This window comes from Magnolia sinica, chromosome 18, assembly GCF_029962835.1.
Source record: "Magnolia sinica isolate HGM2019 chromosome 18, MsV1, whole genome shotgun sequence".
NCBI classification, from domain to species: Eukaryota; Viridiplantae; Streptophyta; class Magnoliopsida; order Magnoliales; family Magnoliaceae; genus Magnolia; species Magnolia sinica.
This window is the reverse complement of record NC_080590.1, coordinates 63,255,112-63,282,246: the sequence shown is the minus strand read 5'-3', so window position 1 is coordinate 63,282,246 and position 27,135 is coordinate 63,255,112. Positions and strand designations below refer to the sequence as shown.

Below are 27,135 nucleotides of genomic sequence, written 5' to 3'. Positions count from 1 at the left end.
AGAGAGAGTTGCGAATAAAAAGGTTAGACGGTTGCGCTCGGATTCTCGGAGACTCGGGGAGGAGAAGGGCGTTAGAAATTCCCCTTAGCTCGTATTTAGCTATTATTATTATTATTATTTTATATATTTTTCTCTTTTTCCTTACATGGCGGCCTCGTCCTACCCTAGGGTTTTCTCTCCGGCCTTTGAATGCCGTTCGGATCCGGATCATCCTGGCCATCCGAAGCCGGAGAAGACGAGCTCGTGCCGTTTCTCCGCCACACGATCGAAGCGGCTCCATGGATCTTTCTCTTGCGGTCTCTCTTCCCTCATACTAGGTTTCCCGCCAAACTTCGCCCGGCAGCTTAGCACCAAAGCCCGGAGGAACTGCAGCAACATCGGCGTCGCTCAGGTCGTTGCTGCTTCATGGTCGAATCCCGAAGCCACTGCATCTGTTGATGGCGCAGTCACGGTTCCCGTCGTCGACGACGACGTGGCCGTTGGCTCCTGTAACTCTAATGGTGTACAGTTGTCGGGATCGGCCGATTCCACATCGTCGTTTTTGCGCTCCCCTGGGACTCACGCTGTTCATGCCGGTAAAAGTGGATTGACTCCCCATCAGATCTGTTGATTTCCGCCTCCTTCTTTCTTTTTTGGGGTTTTAGATCAGATGATAATTCCATCTTTTTTGGATGAATTTTATTTCCAGCTGTGGGTTTTCATCTCTGCAATTCATTAAAATTAAAGATTTCTTTTCTTTTCATTTTGACATGTTTCAGTTATGGGTTCGTCATTCTTTTATCTAAAAGCGTTTATCTTTGTAAACAATCAGGGTGAATGTAATATTGGTTTGAAGATAGAAATGATTTCATTTTCAATTGTGTTTTGTGTTTTCGTTTTACTTTTTGATTTTGACATTCTCTGTGGTGGTTTTTTTTTTTTTTTTGTTTGGTTCGTATCTAAAAGCGTCCATCTTTGGTAAATTTAAATTTTGGTACCAAGAAATAACTCTGTTCTATCAATTGATATTGAATTGAAAAGAAGAAAAAGCGAAGAATATGGGTTAATTTTAAGGAAACCCTAGCCTCCAATACAAGTTGATAATATTTTCACTGGTTCTTTTTCCAAGAAACCACAAATTCTCTACAACATGTTAAAAAAGGGGATGGATCTCCCTACAATGGGTTGTATGCTGCAACCCATTTCTCATGCATTCCAAAGTTGATTTATTTTCCAGTGCAAAACACTAGTAGAAAAGGTTAGTGGGTGATCAGCTCTCATTCAAAAATACCCATTGTAGTGCTTTTCATTATGACTTGCGTGTTTTTTAAAAAAAATTATATTATTTGAGAATGTCCTGAGCATTTTTGGTTTGTTTTACTTGATCTTTGGGCATGTTTGGATATGTGGAATTCATGGGAGAAGAAAGGAAAAAAACTATAATTATCCTATGATGATTTTCATGATTACTATTAAAACATAGATTCTAAGGGGTCGTTTGGATGCCTGTAATTTTTTTAGCTGCAAACACATTACACCTGAAAAGAATTTCAGGTGTAATCGGTTTACATGCTATTCCGTTTGGCTTTTAAGTGGTAATCCGTTTACAGGTAAACAGATTGTGTGTTTGGCTAGCTTGTAAAGTGTTTACAATGTATAAAGTAGGTATTCATACCAGAGAGCTTGGGCAGTGAACCTTCCAAAATCTGCAAAAGTCACATAAGAAAGACTTAATTTTTTAGGGCCCTAAGAGGGTAATAAAGGATGCAAATACTAAATGGATTGGATGTCTTCCACCTGTCACAGTGGGCCCCAAATGCAATCTAGAAGTTTTTAATGGTGGACTTTCCATCCTTCCCTCGTCTCGTCCATTTGATAATGGACGAGCTGTTTTTTTAGGGCCACATGAGATCATCAAGGGAAGTACATGATGGATAGATTGGATGTATCATACACATTACGGTGGGCCCCACATATCATGAGTGTATATTAACCATTGTGTTCTAACATGTATAATGCCTTGTTAGCTGTAAAGACTTTACCTGTAATCTGAAACATGGCTTTTTACCAGGTTTCAGATTACAACTAAAAGCTGTAATCTGTTGACAGCCTGTAAAGCCTTTACAAGCAAATACATCATTCAAACAGCCCTTGCAATCAGATTACCTGTAATCCCTTTACAACTTAAGGACTTTATAGGCATCCAAATGACCCCTAAGTTTTGAGGGAAGTGGAGATTTCATATTCCTATTGCAATACTCACATAGTTTCTTGTGCCGAGAATTGAAATTATGGATAAGTGTAATGATTGCTTGGTGGAATCTACCCTTTTCTATGCTGTCCAAACCACACAAATTGTCATATCAAAAATATTTTTCCTTTTCCGTTGCTTGCAACGGAATCCATGGTTTCGAAAAATGGCATTTTCTTGGTTGTTCTTGATGCTTGATGGAGGCTGATTGCTCTGATCCTTAAAGGTCAAGTTCACATAATAGTGCAGGCGTCATTGTTTCCTTTCGGGGTTTTCTTATTGCAAGCACTATGTTTCCACTTGGCTTGTGCAGGAGAAAGATTAGGACGTGGTATAGTTACTGATGCAATAACCACCCCAGTCGTCAATACTTCTGCTTACATGTTCAAGAACACTGCTGAGCTAATTGCTTTCAAGGTATATATATATATATATATATATATATATATCTATATATCTATATATATATATATATATATATATATATATATATATATATATATATATATATATATATATATATATAATGTTCGAATACTTTGTTTTTCTTTTTGGGACTGCGGTGTTTTTCTCCCGGTCCATACTTCTAATATTCTGCCTTATGGGAAAATTGGATTTTTCCTCAATAAGTTCTATCACTGCCATGACAAGCTGCCTTTATTCCAAGCTATTTCTTAAGAAGGGCTGAGCATGTGGCATATCTCTAAGGTGTAGACTCTTATTTTCTTTATATTAATTAATGCTTTACATTCATTACATCCCTCTAAACTTTTGACAGGAGGGAAACCATGCAAGTTATGAGTATGGCCGCTATGGAAACCCAACTACGGCGGTCGCAGAGGAAAAGATTAGGTTTGTTCCTGCTGTTCGATGTCTCTGTGTGTGCTTATCCTGTTGGATAATGGATTCTGTGCTTAGATGCTCTCCTTCTGATTTATTTAATGGAGCAGTAAACTAGAAGGGGCTGAATCGACATTGTTGATGGCATCTGGCATGTGCGCTAGTACCGTCTTGATGATGGCATTGGTTCCTGCTGGTGGGCATCTAGTGACAACCACAGATTGCTACAGAAAGACAAGGATTTTCATTGAAACAATACTTCCAAACATGGGGATAACAGTAAGGGTTTTTTTTTATTTTTTATTTTTTCAATTTATTCAATGATTCTTCTAGATTTTGCTGTTATACTTCTGGCTTTGAAACCTGTCATGGTGATTTTACAATTTTCTTGTATGTTGTTGATGTTTCTTAGAGGCCCTGTGCCATTTATACATGCAAAATGTGTTACTGAGTTTGTATGACTGATAATTCCCTGGTAAGCAAGAGTTACACTCACTCCATCCTTGAACCTGAACTACGTCTGCTTGGTTTAGCCTTGAAATTTTCATGTCATGGATCACCTTGTCACTACATCATTTATGACGCGTAGACTGAAGCACATGCTTATTTTCTACACTATTTTGGGGTCGGCATCTGTTCAGTAGTTCAGTTTCGTCGATTATGTATCTATTTGTTGACCAAGATATCCATCTTTCTTGGCTGACCATGGCCCAAAATTCAGTGCAGGCTACTCATGCGGAAACAATTTGGAATTCTTATGGTACCCTGTTTTAGGACTTCTTGCCTGAAGTTTGTACTGTTCTTTGTTCTTGTTTTTTCTGTTTTGAACTGTTCAATTCATCTCATGTGTGGTCCCTAGCCTTATGAATTGTATGCCAAAATGGTTACGTAATGGCTGTCACTTAAGGGTAACCAGTTGTAACCATTATACATTACGGGGCTGAGGCGGCCATAATGGCTGTTACAGAAAAAGGCACGTAACACCCTGTAATGGCCCCATAACAGTCCCCAAAATGGATTTTTCAAAAAAGAAAAAAAGAAAAAAAAAAGAAAGAGGCCATAACGGCCATTACAACCCATATTGTAATGGTAATGGCGGTGGCAATTACGACCACCATTACCGTTATGGAACACCTTGCTTATGATATCATAGGAGGTCACTCCATTGTTCCTTTGATGTTGTTATATGGTAGGTTCGAAGTTGGTTTCTTCTCTTCTTTTAGAGGGGGAAAGTTTTTATACATCAAATGCCTTTCAAATGTTGTGCCTTTCTAATGGGGATATTAGTTCTCATTCCCTTTTCATTTTGACGTACATTTAATTTAATTTATTTTGTTTTTAACTATTTGCATTCAATTTTTTGGTTGGAGCATCATATATGTTTTGGGTAGTGTTTTGAATAATGTCTGTAGCGTTGTAGCATACGCTACACTACGGTGCTATGTAGTGTTAGCAAATAGTGTAAATCCTCTATAGCGTATGCTATAGGGGCTGTAGCATTTGCGTTGCGTATGTAGCATTTTGATGTAGGCCCATGGTCCAGTTAGGCCCATTGTAGGTTCCAGCCCACTTAAGTCCATTGAGGCCTATTGTAGGGCCCAACAAGACATAGGACCATAGCCTACCGTAGAGCTTAACATGTGTTGAATTTTGGGTTGCTTATTTACAGATTTGAGGGTTATAATTTACTATTTTTGGGAGATATGGGGGGCTAATTTAAATGTGTGATAAGGGTGTAATTGATATGATTCAAGATATGGGCTGCATGTAGAGATTTAATTGCTTTCAATGTTTTCTTCTCATTAAGCTTTTGCCATATGGAAAAATATTAGATTAGTTTGTAATAAATTATGATTGATTCACTTAGTTGTAGGGATTTCAATTAAGGATTTCTTTATGATCTATAAAACGGGGGTGGTGGTGTAGGGTAAGTCATTCGAGTAATTATCTAAGTGTGGTTCTTCTTTAAGTCTTGTAAGAGAAAAAAAAGGTTGATATCAATAAAAGCTCTCTAGCTCTTTTGTAGTCTCTACCCCAGTGTTCTTTTGAGTATATATATACATTTTTTATTTTTATTTTTGTAATTTGGGTGTTGTGATATCATTGACTCGATAACTGGGTTGCACCATTTTGCTATCAGAGCCAGGTTGTCTTTAGGATTTTTCGACTGTATATCATCCTGTAATGGCTTTGAAGGGGGTGACACAGGAAGAGTTTGTGCAACCCAATTGATCCGCACATTCATAGAGCGATTAGATAAACTCATGCATGTGGTAGGCAACATCACCAATCAAGTGGGGGTGTTCTAGCGTGGAGGGAATCCAAAGACCGAAGTTGGAGCACATGGACATGTATGGGGAGCCCTCCACCAAGGTCCTAACCAACTATGGCCGGCCTCCGTTTATGAAGACACCAATGATCGAATCCTTCGATTGTTGTAACGTGATAGAAAGCTTATAATTAAGGTATAAATTCTGTAATTCCATGGCCAGTTGCATGTTAACGATTTCATTGGTTGACTGAGCAACGTGGAAAGTGTTCGAGTACAAGGAAGTTGTGGATAATCGGAAGGTGAAGTTAGTAGTTGTGAAGTTATTTATTCATGTGTTAGTGTCGTGGGATGATCTCCAAGCCGAATGAATCCCTTAAGATAAGGAGAAAATAAATTATTGGGAAAAGATGAAAAAAGTCAAACAGGATGTTCTTACCTGCAACTTACGCCCGTGACTTCAATCAAAGATGTCACAATCTATGTCAAGGGAACGAGTCGGTAAATGAATAAACCGAGGAGTTTCATACCTTAACATCACGGGCAAGCTTTCATGAGTATGAAGACCAAAAGATTTTAAGATATCTTAATGGTCTTAACATAGATATAAAAAATGAATTGACTTTTAAAGACTTTTTAAAAAAATGTTCGTTACATATATACTTACCTTGAAAGCTGAGGAGATAATTAATTGGGGACTTGGGAGACGATTTGGCACCCCACAAGGGCCGTCATTGGTGATGGGGTTGCATGCTAATTTCCTATGTAAGGCAACCAACCACAAGGCTTCCCATAAGCTGAAGGACAATGGGCCAACGTCCAATAATAAAGTCCATCCTCAATTTGCGGGGGGTTAATGCACCCAAGATGGGATAAAGCAACACTTCTGTCACATGCTTTAAGTGTGGGTAACCGGGACATTATTCATTTCATTCTCTTGAACATCAGCCCACAATTAAAGTAAATTTGGTTGAGGAAGGAGAATATGTTAAGACACCCCTAACCATGTGCAAAACAAAATTGAAGTGGACACTGAATATGAAGACCATGCATATGAAGATGAGGTGTCTGTTGGGGAAGATGCAATAGATATGTATGGTGATAGGGGAGAGTCGTTGTTATCCAATATATTTTTCTATTGACGCCTCAAATGGTTGATGAGGGGTGATGGTTGCGACACAATATCTTCTGTACTAATACTTTTGGTGGGAAGATATGCCCCATTTTGGTAGATGGAGGGAGCAATGAGAACATTGTCTCACAAGAAATGGTGAACAAATTAAAACTCAAAGAACATAAACATCCCCAACCATATTAGATTCATTGGTTCAAGAAAGGGGGAGATGTTTATGTTAACTCCAGGTGTTTATTTTCCTTATCTATTGGATCTAAGTACAAGGATGATGTTTGGTGCGACATGGTCCTCATGGTTGCATGCCATATTTTGTTAGGGAGACCGTGGTTGTGGGATTGGGATATGGTACACATGACTCAGGCTAACACCTATTCCTTTGTAAAGGATGGTGTTAATATCACATGCACCCTATGAAACATCTTCCAACACCCAAATCTGATAAAGAAGGTAAAAAACCACTCGGTGTGCAAAAATTTGAAGATGAAAGCAAGGAGATTGGCATCATCTATATCTTAGTTGCTAAAGAAGACATGAAGCAGTTAGATATTCCGCCTCATATACAAGAGCTTATTCATGAATATGAAGACTTGGTACCCGAAGAACTCTCAGTCATACTTTCTCCTATGAGGAACATCCAACACCACACTGATTTAGTGTTGAGTTCGAGTTTATCGAATCTTGCACGCTATCGAATGAGTCTAGTTGAACATGCCGAGCTCTACTAATGGGTTACTGAGTTACTACAGAAGGGTTTAATTTGGAATCGATGAAGCATGTCACTGTGTGCTGTTCTTTCATTATTAACCCCTACGATGGATCTTGAAGGATGTGCGTGGACAGCCATGCAATCAACTGGATTACTATGAAGTACCGATTTCCTATTTCTCGCTTGGACGATATGTTAGACATATTGCATGGAGCAAAGGTCTTTTAAAAGATTGACTTGTGGATTGGATATCATCAGATAAGTATTCGGCTTGAGGATGAGTGGAAGATTGCATTTAAGACTTTAGATGGATTGTACGAGTGGTGTGTCATGTCGTTCGGCCTTTCAAATGCACCAAACACTTTCATGAGGTTGATGACAGAGGTACTCTGCCCTTTTATGGGAAAGTTCTTGTGTATTTTGATGATATTCTTGTTTTTAATCCTGATGTATCTGTTCATCTTGATCATTGACGATAAATATTTGATGTACTACGAAGGGAGTCACTATTTGTTGACTTAAAAAGGTGCTGTTGTCATTAGTGGTGTTTTTGAGGTATGTTGTTTCTATGGAAGGGATTAAGGTTGATAAAGAGAAAATCAAGACAATTGCGGAGTGGCCCACCCCACGAACCTTTTCGGAGGTTAGTTCTTTTCATGGCTTGACAACATTTTTATTTGCAAGGAGGCAAGTTCGAATGGACTAAAGCTGCAGATCAAAGCTTTAGTGCCATGAAAAAGAAGATGATAGAAGATCCAGTTCTTGCATTTATGGACTTGAATAAAGTCTTTGAAGTTGAAAGCGGCGCTTCAAATGTTGGCATTAGTGCGGTGTTGAGTTAGGAAGGAAAGTCGATCGCTTTCTTTAGTGAGAAGCTTAGCGATACACAAAAGAACTACTCCATGTATGATCTTGAGTTCTATGCGATGGTCCAACATATCTTTGTACCATCGCCTCTTAGCTTCTGTCATTTATCGAATGTCCCAGAAACGAGTAGGGAACTCCTAAAGGGAGGGGAGAGAATTTTCGTAGCCGGAGATAGGGATTTCCCTTGCCGCTTGAAGTGGGGTGATGTCGAGTGCATCGTTGAAGGAATCCCCCCAATTGAGTCTTCAACGAGAAGAAAATACTCTCCAACCTCGAAAAAGCTCTCCCGAATCTTGACGAGGTCTTGACTACCTTCAACTGACCTCCTGTCTTCTTGTAGAGCTTGTTGATATGGAAGGAGAAGGGCACCTAGAGGGGTAGGCTCTCGATGGTTAAAGAAAGGAGGCTGATTTCCAGAAAAGGGAGAAATAGGTATTAAGTGATCACACGTGCTCTAAGAACTCATGAGTGGCTCTCAAATTGAGGTACTGTCGTTGCATGACATATGATGATTTGAACTAGAGGTTCGAGTCGAAAGCAAGCTCCGGACGATGCTTCCAAACCTCCTAAATCGCTAACAAGTTCCTTCGAAAACCAACCCCGAGGTCGAGCCTCAAAAAAGGGAAGAATTCCCGCCAATGCCTCTTCAGCAACACTTGGAGGAGCTTGAGCCATGTCACTCGATAATTGGAGAGGCTCTCCATCTTGCAACACATGGCCTCCATCTTACAACACATGGCCACCTAGTTCCCCCCCCCCCCCCGAATTCCTTCCATCCTCGAGATCTGCGGAGCATTGGGAAAGGTACTCTTTCATCAATTCCATCTCCGCAACTGTCTACCTCAGCTCTCTCATCGCTTAGACACCTCCACTCATCGGCCCACATGTACGTTCTCACCCCATAAGGCTCCTTGACCACCCCTATTACTACCTTTTCTTCTCTGATCCGGAGATCTATTGACTGTGGATGCTTCCAGATGATGCGCCTTTGGACGGAACCCTGACAGCACTGATTTCATCCCCATTAGCTGTAGAAGGATCAATATCCATGACTTCACCCAAATAGGATCTGATTGCCTTGAAAACCTCTGTAATCCACAACTCTAGGGGTATCCCCCAAAAGAGAAACCAAGTCTCCACTTCACCAAAAAGGATTTCTCAACCCATTTCCATACCTTTACAACCAACCCATCATTAAATAATGTCCCCGTTGCGACTATCTAATTGAGGTCTGCATCGGTTTTCACGGAGACCCAGAGTTTCACCTATCCTAGTGTTTGACGATGTAATCCTCCTTAAGTTGACAGCAAACTTCGAACCGTGCATGGATCTCCTTGAAGGTGGCTCTTGGAGTAGTTATGACAAGGAGCGAGAGCTCCAGTTGAGTTCTTGTTTCTTTTAGAATCTTAAGAGACACCCTCATAGACGAAGCCCCTTCATGATCAACCTTCCATGCCTGTTTCAAAGAAACACTCTTGAGGCAGGCTCTTCCCCCATCCTGGTCAATTACCCGGGCGCATATAGCTCCATCTCTTATGGGTTCCTTTAAATCCTTAGTTGATGTCGCCTCTTTCCCCATCACCACGTCCACAAAATTCTGAGGCCTCTAGACCTTTGTTTGTTTCCCTCTTTCCACTGGCTTCCTATCCCTTTCTTTGACAACTTCGATCTCCGTGTTAAATCAATGGGATTGTTCCCTAGGCAATTTAAACGAAGGTGGATGTTTCTCCTTCTTCAGGCCCATGTTGCAAATGTAAGACCCTTCGACTGCCCGATTTGGTTCGTAGTGGGCTATGTGCCACCAATGTCCTCCCTTCGAATAGCCGACCATGGATTTGGGCAACTGCGTTGTTGAGTTTTGCTTTCGATCTCGTCCTAAGAAACACAAATCCCCACCCTTTTCTAGATTGCTTATCCCACGGTATGAAGACTTCCATGACCTTACCGTACTGACTAAAAGCTTGAAAAAGGTGGGTCTCCATCCAGCTAGATGGATAGTTTTGAACGAAAATCGTTGGGAAATCATTAAGATTGCGGGTCGAAGCCTTCATATGCTTCTTCTTTTGGACAATAGTTGAATCCTCTTCTGAAAGCTCTAGAGGACAGAGAGAGGGACACGACTCAACGCGTACCTCCTTCGCCTTCCCCTTTTCATCTTGGCTGATGCTTCTCTTCTCCTGACGATGATTGGATGAGGGAGCGTGAATCTCCTATGGGATGAATATCTTCTGACGGAACTGCAGATTTCGCCTACCCTTCCCTTTCCTCATTGCTCATCACCTAGGTTCACCACCAAGTTTTGCTGATTCCCACTGGTGCTCGGAGTAGAGACAATCCAAGTGGTCCAAACTGTGGGATTTAGAGAACCCGTAACTTAATCATCACCATGCTATTGCAATTTGGAATCCATGGCCCAAGTTTCCATTGAACGGTATGCAGAGTGACATTGAGCGGTTTGTAGCATGATGTCGTTGATGCCAAGTTTCTAAAGGTTATGTGTAAAATACCGGCATCTAAACGCCACTTTCCGTTATAGTTGTGGCTTGGGTAGATACTTCTATGGACTTCATTTTGGGTTCTTAAGATTCTTAAGGGGAGTAGATTTGATTTTTGTTGTGGTTAACCATTTTTCGAAGATGACCCACTTCAATCCATGCAAAAGGATGATGGATGCTATGCATATCGCCAATATATTTTACAAAGAAATTGTGTGACTTCACGGGGCACTGAAGACAATAACTTCGGACCGTGATGTGGGCCACTTTTGGCGCACTTTATAAAAGCGATTGGGGACTAAGCTTCAATTGTCTAGTGCATATCATCCTCAAATAGACCGCCAAATCGAGATAGTCAATAGGAGCCTTGGTAACCTCTTGAGGAGCATTGTAGGTGACAACACATCACAGTGGGACAACTTTATCTCAAGCTGAGTTTGCCTACAACAACTCAGTGAATCGTATTTATGGAAAATCTCCATTTGAGGAGTATCATAGGTGACAACTTATCCTAGTAGGACGACTTTATCTTAAGCTGAGTTTGCCTACAACAACTCTGAATCATACTATCAGAAAATCTCCATTTGAGATCGTAAATGGGAGAAGTCCACATCATGTACTTGACTTAGTACCATTACCAGTGCAAGATCAAGTGAGCAAAGATGCTAATGCTTTCACCAAGCATGTCCAAGACTTGCAAGTTCAGATAATGATGAAGATTGAAGACAACAATACCAGGTACTAAGAAGATGTGGATGAAGATTGGTGTGAGAAGATATGTAACGAAGGTGACTTAGTTATGATCTATCTCTGCAAAGAAAGGTATTTGAGGGGAACTTACAATAAGTTCAAGTCTAAGAAGATTGGTCCATGCCGAGTCAACAAGAAGTTGGGTAACAATGCCTATGAAATCGAGTTGCGAGATGATTTCGATATCTCGTCGACTTTCAATTTGGAGGACTTATTTGAGTACCATGGTGATGCATTTGACTTGAAAAATGAAGCAATTATTGATATGGATAAACAACTCTCATAGAAAAAGAAGGAAGAAGTTAAACAAGTGTTGCAAATGAAGACTGTTAACACTTGACGGGGCCAATACAAGCAATAGTTGTAGGGGTGCACAAGGTTTGGTTCGGTCTGGTTCTGGGGTGAAACCGGAACCGAACTGTTCCTAACGGTTCTAGGAAAACTAGAACCGGAACCGAATCGTTTGCTGCACCCTAGAACCGAATTGGAACCGGACCGTAAAAAACCGGTTCGGTTCTACGGTGTTGGGCTTTTTATAATCCAGCCCAATTGCATGGTTTGTTTTTATAATCTAGCCTAATTGCATAGTTTGTTTTTATAATCCAACCCAAGCTCCTCTACTGAAAATTTTCACAAAGAGTAATCTTGTCATGGTTTGTTTTTATGACCCTTTCATGTTCCCAAGATGATATTGCTACCAATGTTTATTCGTGTTGTGATCCATTTGATGAATGGTCAAGTTTTCGATGTTAAAAAAATAAAATTTAATATTTATTGACCAAGGGGTTTGGTTCCAGGGTTCGATTCTACGGTCCGGTTCATGGTCCGGTTCAGTTCTATAGAACCCCAAACTGAGAACCGAACCGAGCTAACTGGTTCTTTGATTTTCGGAACCAGAATCAGAACCGGTGCACTTCAGAACCAGATCAAATCGTGCGGTCCGGTTAGTTCTGGTCCGGTTTACCGGTTCTGTGTGCACTCCTGAATAGCTGGTGAAATGGAAGAACAAGCCCTATTTTGAATGCACATGGATCACGAGCGACGAATTGAAAAGATTCGATCCAGACCTCTACTACTTGTATGAAGTGTCCAACTCGTCAAAGTAGAGTTCTTTCCAACCGAGAGAATTGGGGTGGGGGGGGGGGGGGGGGGGGCGGCGTTGTGTGGAGGTCTAGGCCCATTGTAGGGCCCAACAAGACATAAGACCATAGAGCCCAACATTGCTAATTTTTGGGCTGATTGTTTATAAATTTTGGGATTATAATTTATTATTTTTGGGAGATATGGGGTGTTGATTTAAAGGTGTGACGGGGGTGTAATTGATATGATTGATTATATGGGCTGGATTTAGAAATTTATTTGCCTTCCATGTTTGCTTTTCATTAATCTTTTGCCATATAAAGAAAGATTAGTTTGTTATAAATTGTGATTGACTCTTTTAGCTGTAGTGATTTCAATTAAGGATTCCTTTAGGGTGTAGGAGTTGGTCATTTAATAATTTTCTAGGTGTGGTTCTTCTTTAAGTCTTGTAAGAGAAAAATGTTGATATCAATAAAAATTCTCTCCCTCTCTGCTCCATTATTCTTGTGTTCTTGTGAGAATGTGTGTGTGTGTGTGTGTGTGTGTGTATTAATTTCTTTTCTATTTGGGTATCGAGATCTCATTGACTTGATAACTGGGTTGCAGTACATACGCTACCATTTTTTTAAAATAAATGATAATTGTATTTTGTATTTGTACGTAATACTTTCAGCTTGTGGAATTTTAATTCCTTTTCATACTTGTGACTTGTGGTTTCAATTAGACATTATTAATTAAAGTGGTTTGCTTAGGAAGTTGTTGATGTGATAATGATTTGATTTGGTTTATATAAGTGGATTGACTTTGATAACTGATAATTAATAACTTGTTTGAACATGCTTATACTTGAAAAAATGGATAATCTTTTAGGCATTTTTATATATGTTTTTTTTTTTAGTATTTATCATATTTCCTGTTTTAAGTTAAAAATAGCAATATCGTGAAGCTTATGCTACGCAACATGCTACTTCTATTTAAAACCTTGGTTTTGGGTTAGTTGATGGTGTGTTCTGATGCACAATCAATTGTTTGCTTGACTGCTTTCTGATAAATATAAAGTTGCTACCCATAAACGGCCTTCAGGTGCTGGTGAATGATGCTTTTTTTATTTGATTGTATAGCTAAAATTGTTCCAGTACCAAGTAAATTTCTTTTTGACAGTTTGGAACTTGTCAAAGGGTTCTCTATGTTTCAGCTCATCCATCATAAACAAGAAAAAGTAGTTGTAGTACTAATTGTATTTGGAATGTTTGGATTTTCTTAGCATGTGGAATATCACATTCTCTCACACCATGTTAAAGCTTTCTAGTCTTCTGTGCCACATATTCTATCAATGTTTTCCGCCTTTTCCTGATTTTATCATCTTTTGCAGGCTACTGTCATTGATCCTGCTGATGTGGACTCCCTAAAATCAGCACTTGATCAGCATAATGTCAGTAAATATTAGCCCGTTAATGGTTCTCTTTTTGGTATTATTTTGATACAAGATGATTGTGTTACCTAATATGTTGTTTTCGCTGCAGGTTTCTCTTTTCTTTACAGAATCCCCAACTAATCCATACCTCCGCTGTGTTGACATTCAATTGGTCTCAAAGCTTTGCCATGACAAGGGTGCACTTGTCTGCATAGACGGCACTTTTGCCACACCTTTCAACCAGAGGGCCATTCCTCTTGGTGCAGACATGGTTCTGCAGTCTGCGACAAAGTACCTCGCAGGTCACAATGATGTGAGTTAATAAAGCACAAATTCATGCAGATGTATAAGGGTTAAAATGGTTTCTGCTGAGAAATTTAAAAGTTGCATATTCTTTTTCCAGGTTATTGCCGGTTGCATCAGTGGTAATGTGAAAGAGATTAAAAAAATTCGGAATCTGCATCATGTATTGGGTGGTGTTATCAACCCTGTAAGCTTCAATATCAGTGGGTGTGCTTACCGGATGCTTGTGTTTAATATCTATGCTTGCTATCTCTATTCTAAATAGCTTTTAATTTTCGCCATGTTGATGTTTTGAGTTGATTACAGTGGTGCAGGGTTGTTTGAACCCTACATTTTATGCTCGAATATTATCATTTAAATAGAATACATGAGGAGTTGATTACAGTGGTGCAGGGTTGTTTGAACCCTACATTTTATGCTCGAATATTATCATTTAAATAGAATACGTGAAGCACAATCTCTTAGTTGTCCTGAATCTGTTTGATGAAATTCAGACATGAATTATATGTTCACTAACAAGTAACACAGAACATTGTATGGTGTCATGATTTTTGAAATTTGATTTTCTGTAAAATGGAAGTGCTGGCTGTGTAGTAAGATTGGCAGAGGCTACTGTCGTAGCTATTTTTTAAACTCATTACGTCAAAGAAATGTTATAAATTAGACAATTTTGATGTTGGATGGTAGGATTAGTTGAGTAAACACCATAGGGTAAATACCATAGGGTATCTTTTCTTCCTCGTCTAGATATGAGAAGTGATAAACCATTTTATTTAGTACATTCTGATATCGGGGGTCCAGTTTATCTTACTGGTTTATCTGTTTTCAATTACTTTGTTACTTCTATGGATGATTATTCTTGTATGACATGTCTATATTTGATGAAATATCAAGCAGAAGTGTTTTCTTATTTTAAAGAATTTCATATGGAAACAGAAACTCAATTCTAAGGTTTGCGTTTTACATTCAGATAGTGCTAGAGAAAATTTTTCTCATGAATTTAATTTATACCTTTCATCTTATGACATTATTCACCAAACTTCATATGCACATATACCACAACATAATGGGATAACGCAATGTAAGAAATGCCTTTTTTACTTTAGGTTCTTAGAGCCTTATTGTTAAATATAAAGGTGTTGAAAATATTTTGAAGTCATCCTGTCTTAGCTGCATGGTACATTGCTACTTACTACATCAGATGCCTTCCTTTGTTTTAGATGGAAAGTCACCTCTGTCTGTCTTCTGTCCTCATGTTCTGTCCAACTCTATTCCTCCCAAGGTCTTTGGTTGTGTATGCTTTATGCATCAATGTTCATGACAAGTTTGAACCAAGGGCCATCAAGTGTGTCTTTCTTTGGTACTCTCATACCCAATGGAGATACAAATGTTATAACTCTATTCCCTGGAGACCTTATGTGTCAGCTAATGTCACATTCTTTGAACAAATTCCATATTTCTCTGAGGAAGGAAAGACTTTACAATTTAAAGAGAGATTCATAACTACTCTTTTCATTGTATCGGATATTACTACTGGAGTTAGGGTGATGTTTATGCAATGTGCAGATCGGCCTTTGCATGTTTACTCTAAACGTCCCAAATATGGAGATGGAGATACAATTGTTATAACTCTATTCCCTGGAGATGTTATGTGTCAGCCAATGTCACATTCTTTTAACGAATTCCATATTTCTCTGAGGAAGGAAAGACTTTACAGCTTCATAACTACTCTTTTCATTGTACTGGATATTAGAGTTAGGGTGATGTTTATGCAATGTGCAGATCAACCTTTGCAGGTTTACTCTAAATGTCCCAAATATGAACATGGAGTACATATGATCATGACTTCTACCCAAGGTATTAAAAAACGGTTACGTACGGCTGATATGTAACGGTAACGGTCGATACTGTTAGGGGATATGCCCCTTGAATCAGTGCCACTCCTTTTTTGGATCCATAACGGGCTGTTACGAGGCCGTAACGGCCGTTACAAGCATAATGGTAACGAAAAAAAGAAAAATGAAAAAAAAAAACATATCGCATCTTCTTCTTCTTCATCTACTGCCGTGGTGCTGCTGTTGCAGCTGCTTTTTCTTCTTCATCTTCTTTTTTCTTTCCCATGGTGTGGCCCCCTCCTCTCTCTCTCTCTCTCTCTCTCTCTCAAAACGAATGGAAGGCGTGGCTGTGAAACAGCCACTTAAAAAAATTTAATACTGCGTGGCGTACGCCGCTTAGTGCACATGCACTGTTTTGGTGCACGGGGCCCACCTTTATTTATGTTTTGTGATCCATGCTGTCCATCAATTTTTTCAGTTCATTTTAGGCCATGGTACATATCCAAATTTCAGGTGCGCCGCATGGTAGGGATTGAATGCCCACAATTAAAAACTTCCTACAGCCCATTGTAATGCTTATTTGCCATCGAACCTATTGACAAGGTCACATGGACTTGGATGAAGGAAAAACACAAACGACAGCTTGATCCAAAAAATCTTTTGGCCCAAGAAGTTTTTAATGGTAGGAATTTAATCCTTACTGTGCGGTCCACCTGAGATTTGGATCTGCCTCATTTTTGGGACCATGCCCTAAAATGAGTTGGCAAAAAGGATGGACAACATGGATATACAACAAATGTGTCCAGGTGGGCTCCACATTCAAGGCATCACTCACTATGGTGCACTTGAGATTTAGATTTGTCTCATTTTTGGGACACTGCCTTAAAATGATTTGGCAAAACAGATTAACGGCATTGATATAAAAATACATCGAGATGGGCCCACATTCAGGGCCTCACCAATAGTGGTCCACTTGAAATATGGATGTACCTCATTTTTGGACCATGTCATAAAATGAGTTGGCAAAACGGATGAATGACATGGATATATAATACATACATCGAGATTAACGGCATGGATATAAAAATACATCGTGATGGGCCCACATTAAGGGCTTCACCACTATTGGTCCACTTGGGATATGGATCTACCTCATTTTTGATCATGTCATAAAATGAGTTGGCAAAACGGATGAACGACATGGATATATAATACGTACATCGAGGTGGGCCCATGTACATGGCCCAATTTTTTTATATACGTGATGCATATATTAACTCAAAATTAATTAATTAAATTATGGATTGTTGTTGCTTAATTACAATCCAAAAATTAAATTATTTGAATGATTTTCATTGTTAATTCGTAGGCACTTGTTATTTTGAAATAGGACCATTTGATATTTTTTCCTTCTTCATTGTCCAATAAATGTCCACCAATCCATTAGTGGGATAATTACCAATAGATTGCATGAATTTGAGGCTGATTTGGGACATCAAATGGTCTGCCAAATTAACCCCAAATCGACATCACCATTCACCTGAATTTAATTTCAATTTTTTCTTAAGATCTATTGGGAAAACTGATATCATAAGTCCCTAACCTTTGTTTGTTGAAATGAATTGTACGAGAGTCGCGAGGTATGTAATACACCAATACTATAATAATAATAAAACCTACAAATATGAGATGTTTTGGTATTACATTCATTCTAATAAATTTATATTGATATTATATAGTTAAATAATTAAATATAAAAGTTTTGTAGTAAATTCCAAGTTGTCAGGTTCATAAATTCATCAAACAGCCCGATACAATAGTCTCACTAAAGATTGGACTGTTACACTACGAAACACCTTGCTTTTACCAATCCCTTTCTTCTGAGTTCTTGCCTCCACCATTAGATAAAGTTAATTTACCCAATGCTCTTTGTAAGGGTATTCGTTCATGTATGCAATATCCTATTTCCAACTTTGTTTCGTTCAATAAGTTATCTCCATCATTTTAATAATATTCGCTTTGTCTCTATTGCCCGTGTCCATTCCTCGTCCTTTTCAAGAGGCTCTGATCTGTGAAGGGTGGATCATGATGAATTAATTGATGATCGAGGGAGATATCATCGACTTATAGGAAAATTAATTAATTCATGTCAGCGTTGTTAGTCGGTTTATGCAGATTGTCCGAGTTCCTTATATCGAGGCTGTGCATTGTATCCTCAAGTATTTAAAGGGAGCTCTTGATTGTGGTATTCTCTTCAAGCGGAACGATCATCTTTGAGTGAAAGAATATTTTGATTTTGATTTTGCTGGTTCTCCATCTGACAGGTGATCGACATCTAGTTACTATAATTTTGTAGGTGGTAATCTTGTTGCTTGGAATAGTAAGAAGCATAATCTTATGGCCCTAAGTACTAAGGAGTAGTGTTTGAAATATCGGTATCACGTTACGTATCGCATTCTTGGGATATGGATACATATTGGTTATCGCATGGGATATATCGGTTGTATCGCGTAATGTATCGTTGTTGCTGGAAAGATGGGGAAACATTGGGAAATTTGTCAAATTTTTTAATGAAACTTTAGTGATTGTTAAAAAAGACATCAATACTCACTTATAAATCAAAACATTAATAAAAAAAAAAAAAAAAACAAGCGCACATAGTAGGTTTTCTTTGTATGGGGTTTTAATCTATGTGTTGTCTAGCTGAATTGATGCAAATATATTCAAAGTCTATTCATATAATATAAATGTCTGAAGATGTGTGGAAACACAAGCAATACTTTCAAAAGCAAAAGAAGAATAACTAGATTAGGTTACATACATGTTTGATTTTATGTTTGGACACAAATATTGCAATCAATTTGCAAGAAATTGGATTTTGTTAATTTTTTTTTTTTTTTTCAATTTTCTACAACTCGGCCCATCTCCTCTAAATCTTGAAATTGAAGCCCCCAATCGTGAAAAATCATGGATTTGTAACAATTTGACATCGATTTAACATAATTTACAGAAAAAAAAGGATCAAAAATCGAAAATGCTCATCGGATTGAACATGTGGGATATATCGCACTACTTGTGCGTTTCGTATTACATAGGTGGGATACAAGATATATCGTGGGATATATCGGACGATATCGTCGATATTTAAAACATTGCTAAGGAGGAATATAGAGCAATGATCCATGCAACATGTGAGCTTATTTGGCTAAAAAATTAATGGGTGATCTTGGATTTATAGTTGGGGTTCCTATGAAGTTGTATTGTGATAATCAAGCAGCCTCTCATATTGCCAACAACCATCTCTATTATGAGAGGATCAAGCACATTGAACTTGATAATTAAGCAACCTCTCTTTAACAAGATGGGCATTCATCGTATATATACTCCATCTTCAAGGGGAGTTCTCGAATGTGAATGTGGGCTGTTATATGGCCCATTCTTAGGTCTATCTAGGTTTTGGACACGATAGGTTTTTTTTTTTTTTTTTTTTTTTAAAATTTTTTTTTTTTAATTTTTAAATCATTAATGGCCTTCTTGTAAATATTGAAAACTAGACTTGGGAGAGGTGGGGATGTGTGAACCCTAATCCTCATTTTCTCTCTCATTCTTTCTACCTTCTCATTTTCTTCTCTTTCCTCCTTTCTCAATCCGTCAACAACTTGTATGCGCAAAATGTATCATTGGCTATAAAGTAACTCATAGCCTTCTATAATTCATACATTGTGCTGCACCTGTTAACTACCCAGATCTCCATATGTTTGCCATGCTGTGCCCCTTCAATCTCTCCTTTCAAGAATCACTTTTATTTGCTGATTTTTCTTCAAAATTTATCTGACCTTTGTTCATTTTCATGATCCAATTAGACTTTCAAAGTGCATTTATGCATGACTCTTGATGATAGTTACTACTGAGTTATTGTAGATTTAATGTCCATGTAAGTTGCAAAGTTTTCTTCCATTATTAGCAATCATATTAACTGGAAGTGTTATTTTGAGTCTTCAGAATGCTGCGTACTTGATCATTCGAGGCATGAAGACACTCCATCTTCGTCTACAGCAACAAAACTCAACAGCATTGAGGATGGCCCAGATTTTAGAGGCACATCCTAAGGTACTTGCAATGCTTAAAGTTACTTGCACTCATGCACACCTGTGTATATAGAAAGTGATATGGAAGGAAACTTTTCTATTAGTAATAGCCCCTGGTTCCTTGTCCCCATCATGGGCAGACCATGTGCCAAAATTCTTCCTAGTGGGACAATCTAAACCTCTGTTGTTGCTTGCAAATGCGTGGTTGAGAAAAATGATACACCTATAGTCGTTATTCAAGGAGAAAAGGCCAAATAATGGATGAATAGGATATTCCAATCTAGAAAACTTTTGTGGTGTTGTCCATACACATTCCACAATGAGCCAGTAAGATGAGTGGTTTAGATTGCTGAATAATGCTGTCGCATGTACATATTCATGCAAAATGGAAGTTATGATATTCACTGCCACTAGAGAGCTCCTGCCTTATTTGCGTATCGTCCAAAACATTTATCTTGATTGTCCGTACAGTCCAGCCCACTTTTCATGGACCACTGTGAAAAATCTGATTGACTGGCTTATCCTATACATCTAATTAGTTGCCTTCTTACTATAACCGTTCATTTTAAGGACATAAATCAGGTGTTTAGGATGTCAGAGAAATGTGATTCTTGACTGGAGCAATCCATGATTGACTTCAACGGTTGGGTTGAGTACTTTTGACTATGCTACAATTTCTCTAACAGCTTATCTGGACGTTAATTTTCGGGACATTGATTGAGTGGTTATGATTTTGGCTTGGTGCCCCATAGCGTAGGTTGGATTGATCAACATCCTATTTGATGATTGCACCATAATACGATGGAAAGTAATTCCATCAGATCATTACCTAACACACATTTGCATCTCTCTCTCTCTCTCTCTCTCTCTCTCTCTCTCTCTCTTTATATATATATATATATATATATATATATATATATAATTAAATGATTGTCAATCTGAGAATGTGTAGTATCCCTACCAAGGGAAAGGATATGCATGGTATGCGCAGGGTTCCAGTTTGTACAAGTTGTGCTCATGATTCTGTTATCCAGATATTTGTCCCCACCGTGGATGGATAGGGATGCATGTATCAAAAAACAGGGTGCTAAAATCATTTGCTACATATCCCCTTCTTTTGATAATGCACTTGCCCTTTTGTTGGAGTCATTTCAATGCTTTCTTTTTTTACACAAACCCAACACCCCCCCACCCCCGGGCACACTCACACCCACCCACACACCCAACACACACTCTTGCACCACTAGGGATGCTTGAACCTGTGACCTCGTGTTGAAACTCCAGAGAGTACCACTGAGGCACAACAACAGGTGCATTTTTTGAATGGGGTGTAGGCATCAGTAACAGGGGTGGTAAGTACCATTTGCCCAACATCTCCATGAGTTCGTAATGGTTATTTTATGCAAAGCATCTGAATGACCAAAAATGGCCATCAACCTTTTGTATTCTTAGTTTCCTCAGCACCTGTTTTCTCGTTTTCCTTTTCTTGTCGGCTTGTCATCTTGTTGAAGGCTGATGTGTGGTAGTATTGGCAGATCGTACGTGTCCATTATCCAGGTTTGCCAAGTCATCCGGAGCATAACATTGCCAAGAAACAAATGATTGGTTTTGGTGGTGTGGTCAGTTTTGAGGTGGGGCATTGGTACATCTTGTTGATTATATGGATGACTTTGATTTTGCTCCCCCCAACTATGAACATTAAAATTCATTGGCTGCTTGTGTAGGTAGCCGGGGACTTGATGACCACTGGGAAGTTTGTTGATGCTTTAAAAATTCCTTACATTGCCCCTTCTTTTGGAGGCTGCGAGAGCTTTGTAGACCAGCCTACAATCATGTCTTACTGGTATTCCCTCAGATTCCCAGCATCTTATTAATAGATCCTTGTTTGAGTTGTCCTGAGCATTGCAGGTGTTCTTTTTTGTTCCAATTAGATGGTAGCCTAATTTCTTATACGGAAAAGATTGTAATGAAACTTTGACAGCACCACCTTGTAGTATCTCATCATACCAAGACTAGTTAAATTTGCGAGATATTCAACACGACTGCATAAGCATATTAATATTATCATGAGTGGGTTGAAGACAGAACATTCAATATAAAGACCCATTCACTTGACATCCAGATGATTCAATCTGTTCATCTATTGGGCCCTCCAGCGGATTGACCATCAACTCCCAAATCACTCTGATCAGTCATCAGACAATCATGTCTGATCTTTTTGTGTGTGTGTGTGTGTGTGTGTATTGTAGTGGGACAATTCCCTCTATTTCTAATCCATCTATTTTCAGGTTAGCAATTTGATGGTTATGATTGTTTGGCTGGAGGGTTCTAAGTGGGGACCACTGGATGAACGATCTGGATCATATTGGTTTCATGTGGCTGTTATCTGAACTGGGGTGTCATTAAGATGCCTGTGAATTGTGGTAGTACCATCCCCCTGAAATGAGACATTTGAAGTATTAAGGACCTGTTTGGATAGAATGCAGACTGGGAATGCAATCAGTTTGCACCTATTTGGGAAGCAATGGATGATGCAACGAGGTGTTTGAATTTGCTTTTCTCTGCTGAACAAGTGACTGCAAACTTTTTCTCGAAATTTCAAATGGAGGGAAAAGAATGTGCCTTCGATGTGACATTTTAAATGACAATTTTGGAGGGAAAAATGTTTCATTCTGAATGATTTCAATACAAACAGTTGCAAATGTAAAGGAAAAGCATTTTCTAGGAATTTTCTTTAGTAAAACAAATAGATGCAAAGGATTTGCTTCCCTGGTGCTGATGTCAGTTTACATCCTGCATATGTGATATGTCACATTTTTGCCTTCCCTTACATGCCCCTAGTTTTCCTTCAATTCAAACAGGCCCTTAAAGAATTGCTTTCCTCTCTGTTGTGATCCTTCTAGGTTTTCAATAGATCTCATCTTGTCATTTGAAACAAATTCTGAATGTGCATCTAGTCTAGGTCTAGTGTATACCTTAAACAGGGTACGTGCATACATCAAGGCTTTAGGAGAAACTAAGTAGAAAGGGGAAAAAAAAGAAGATAAAATGGAATATCCAGTGACAATAGGAAATAAAAAGTAGAATTGTTTGAATTAACCATTGATGTCACACTCTTTTGAACAGGGACCTTAGCCCTTCGGAAAGAGCCAAGTTTGGGATCAAAGACAACTTGGTGCGGTTCAGCTTTGGCATTGAAGATTTTGAAGACTTGAAGTCAGATATCCTTCAGGCCCTGGATTCCATCTAGTGCATGACATCTACTTTTTGATAGTTTTCCTTTTCCTCTTGGGTGTTTAATGGACTACCTGCATTTGAGGGTTTCTGGGATAGGGGATGGCATGCCCTATGATTTCTTTCTCCAGTTATTGAAGATGATTTGCAGTCATTTTGCCTTTTCTATGCGTTGGGATATTCTGGTTTGTAATTTTTATGCACGAAATCGAAAACTTTCCATTAGCAACTTTTTAGGACCTCTGATGGTTCTTGAAACTTTTGAAGTTTTTTTTTTTTTTTTTTTTTTTATAATAATTTTAAACTCCGTGTCTGTAATTGTATCGTTTATTTGATGTGGTTACATGGTTAGGTTTGAGCCAGAAAGTCAATTCTGAGAATACGGTTGGGATCTTAGTTGTAGGCGGCTTTCCCACTTTGAATCACACACTTTTTTAAAAAAAATAAAAAATAAAAATAAAAAATTATTATTTATAAATTTGTTAGCTTGTTAGTACACCCACTGTCAGTTCACACTTCAGTGTTAGCCACCCCCACTAGGGAATCGAATGCCAAGACCTCTTTCACTCAGTCTGCCACTTGAGCAAGGGATCTGGGTGTACTTTGAATCACACACTTGAGACATGCAGTCCTGCTCCTCTTCCTAGCCCTTTATAACATTTTGAAACAGACACTTCTCTGTACCCGCACCCACGGCTGTTGCTGCCTTGCTTCATGCTGGGTGCAACTATAGTTGGAATACAAATTTTGTAGGATCGCACTTAGTAAGGCAAGCAACTAAATTTCTGTATTCAGATATTTAAAAATGGTGTATGAAGGAAAATGGTTAGTTATGTTAATACGTACTTGACACAATTTTTTATTTTTAATTATTATTATTATTATTTCATTTTATACTAAGCTTCAGGCGTCTCTAATTGCTATATTTGTTCGTCTGTGGTCAAGGATGCAAGATGCTAGTTTACATTGTTGGGTGGGGGATCTCAAAATATCAACCATGCCCTCTGCGTCAAATTCTCAGTGGCATGTGATTCAGCTTTTTCCCTGCTTAATTAGGATTTTCCATCTTTTTAAGACAAATTCTAGAAATAATGCTGGTATGTGGAGAAAAATAACTCCAACAGAATGGATACGAGGCGTGCTGTTAATATCCGAATGGACCCTTCGTGGTGTCTCGTGTTTCCCATTCATTTATGCTATATCAATGATATCATTTGGAATATAAGTCGAGCAGTGTTGGGAGTTCTGTGAGCTGTTTTTTGATCGCGTGCAACTTTAAGCTGCCTATGACATGTATATTCTGGCTTTTGAGGCCGATCTCCTCCACCCGAGGGCCGCAGGGGGATTCCTGTTTCCGAAAGCTGTGGTGCCCACCATGATGTATATGTTATACGCTGTCCATCTGTTTTGCCAGCTCATTTAAGGAGGATGATCCCAACCTGAGGCAAATCCCAAGCTAAGTGGACCACGCCACAAAACGGTAGGGGTTGAATGCCCACCATTGATAACTTCTTGGGTCCACAGAAGTGGACCACATTACAGAAAACAGTAGGGATTGAATGCCCACCATCTCGAACTTGGACGCAGTTTAGCCAGTGACAGGTCAGAAAACAGTAGGGACAGTGATGTTCACAGTTGAAACCTTCCTAGGGCCATCATAATATTTATTTCAGATCTAACCTTTGAAATAGTTAACACAAACATAACTTAACATAGACATCGACAAAGGGAAAAAACAAATGTCAGCTTGATCGAAAACTTCTGTCGCCCCTAGGAAGATTTTAATGGCAGGCGTTCAATCCCCACTGTTTTCTACGGTGGGTCCACTTGAGCTTTGAAACTACCTCATTCTTTGGATCATATCCTAAAATGATCTCTCCAAAATGATAGACGGTGTGGATACAACATACATTATGGTGGGGCTCACCGAACTGGGTGACGTCACATCAGTAGCCGATCTGGCTACTCAACCTGTCAGTAGACTTGGGGGGTGTAGTTTTGGATCAAGCTCATAACATAGTTTTTTTTTTTTTCACTTGGGATCTGCTTCATGTTTGGGCTCGTCATAGTAAGCGGATGGAGTGGATATAACATATACATCATGGTGGCCCCACACCTTAAGGCCACAGGCAATCTCGGTCTTCTGGCCTGTCGCCGCAGCTAACAATGCAATAATTTCATAATTTAATGTTTATATTCTTTATCCAAAAATTGAGGAATTTTTACCAAAATAGCCCCATGTTTGACTGATGCAAGTGTTTGATTTTCCTTCTATTTTTTTTTGTCCTTAGAGAGTTTTTGAATTTTTGTAGAGAATTGTCTCTTCTACCAGCTGGAATTCGAGGATGGCTCGATAGAGATAAGAGGGCTTTGTGCACGTGTAGAGTGGATCCTATTAAATCATGATTGGGCCCACTCTATCGGAGATCCGATGCACTCGTTTTATTTGACTAGTCTTGGAACCCTAGAAAGTTCCGAGTTGAATGCGATTTAAGCCATCTTTGGCCCATAAATGGTGTCAACGCTAGGTGTTCATTCCCAATTGTTTCCTCTATTGTGGTCCAATTGTGATGATGTTTTCCTTCAAAATTGCGCCCATATCCTAAAAGTAAAATTGCCATTGATTAGATGGCATAATTTTCTCTCATGACCACCCAATGGGCCCACATGAGCTATCCGAAAGCTTATATGTGAGGCCAAGATGAAGGAAAGGGACATTTTCAATTTTTCAAAATTTTTTTTTTTTTTCAAAGAGGGGGACCTCCACTTGTTCGGAAGTTTCCGACGGTTGGAAGATAACTATATGCCACTACACTTTGGCGAACCTTCAACATAGTAGTATTTTTGTTTTGGGTCCCACATCAACTCTCCGGTCAGAGAATGTCTTTCTTTTTACATTTTCGATGAAGTTTTTCACTCTCCGACTCACTTTTCCACACTTTGACAACCACTTTCCCATCTATGGGGCCACCACTACTCACCGATCTATTGACATAAGGTTTGGGGACAATTCGTTGCAAATGCACAACGACCATAACTATTGTCATGTGACAACGACAATCCCCCGATAACAACGACGCGCCTTAATATGACAATGATGATCAAGTTATATTTAGTGTGTTTCATATTGTTATTCGAAATCTAAAATCCCCACATTCTCTTTTTAGATATAACAATATTTGAAAATCATGACTCTCCGGGCTATACTATGTTATTATGATGGAGAGTATGTATATGAAAAAGGGAGATTCCCATATAAGGGTAGCGAAAGTAAATGTGTCATTGTGAGCACTAAAATTACATATGAGGGGCTCATAGGTAAAATGCACAAGGTTTCAATGACAACGCCTGATCAATATGATGTTAGAATTATTGTTTTTGATGTCTTAAATCGAGTTAGAATCAGGGTGTGTCGATGCCATCAACAGACTGTTCAATGCCATCTTCGATGACATCAAGTAGTGTTCGATCCCATCGAGTTTTTCTGATTTTTCTTCAGTTGGTCGCTGGACTTACTACCCGTTTGTTTTATGCCATTGATGAGTGTTTAATGGCATCGAAGATTAGTTTGATGCCATCGAAAGTTGGCTCGATGCAATCGAAGAAAATCGGATTTCCATATCTAGTCTCTGGACTGTTTAGGTGTTGGTTCGATCCCATCGACATGGCTTTGATGCCATCAAAGGATAAGTTTTGATGACTTCGAAGCGTGTTTGATGACATCAATCGGATCGCACAGATTTACGCAGAGCTGCAATTTTATAGGATTTGTTTCCGATTTCGTTTGGGATTCTTCTATAGCTTATATATATGGGTGTAAATGGGATTGGGAGGGAGTACTAGGGTTTTTAACTCATCCAAAAGGTTTCAAGGGTGTAGCAAGGATTTG

The 27,135-nt window shown here is 38.9% G+C and overlaps 1 protein-coding gene across 1 annotated transcript; it reads left to right on the top strand.

The window, feature by feature from the left end:
• On the top strand, nt 1-23,487 carry LOC131233455 (cystathionine gamma-synthase 1, chloroplastic). Its single transcript, XM_058230163.1, has 11 exons — nt 1-575; nt 2,544-2,647; nt 3,009-3,082; nt 3,181-3,349; nt 13,745-13,804; nt 13,896-14,099; nt 14,190-14,276; nt 19,927-20,034; nt 21,548-21,643; nt 21,737-21,855; nt 23,139-23,487. Exons 1-11 carry the CDS (start codon nt 146-148, stop codon nt 23,260-23,262), a joined length of 1,575 nt encoding a protein of 524 aa, XP_058086146.1. The 5' UTR covers nt 1-145; the 3' UTR covers nt 23,263-23,487.
• The last annotated feature ends 3,648 nt before the right edge of the window (nt 23,488-27,135 follow it).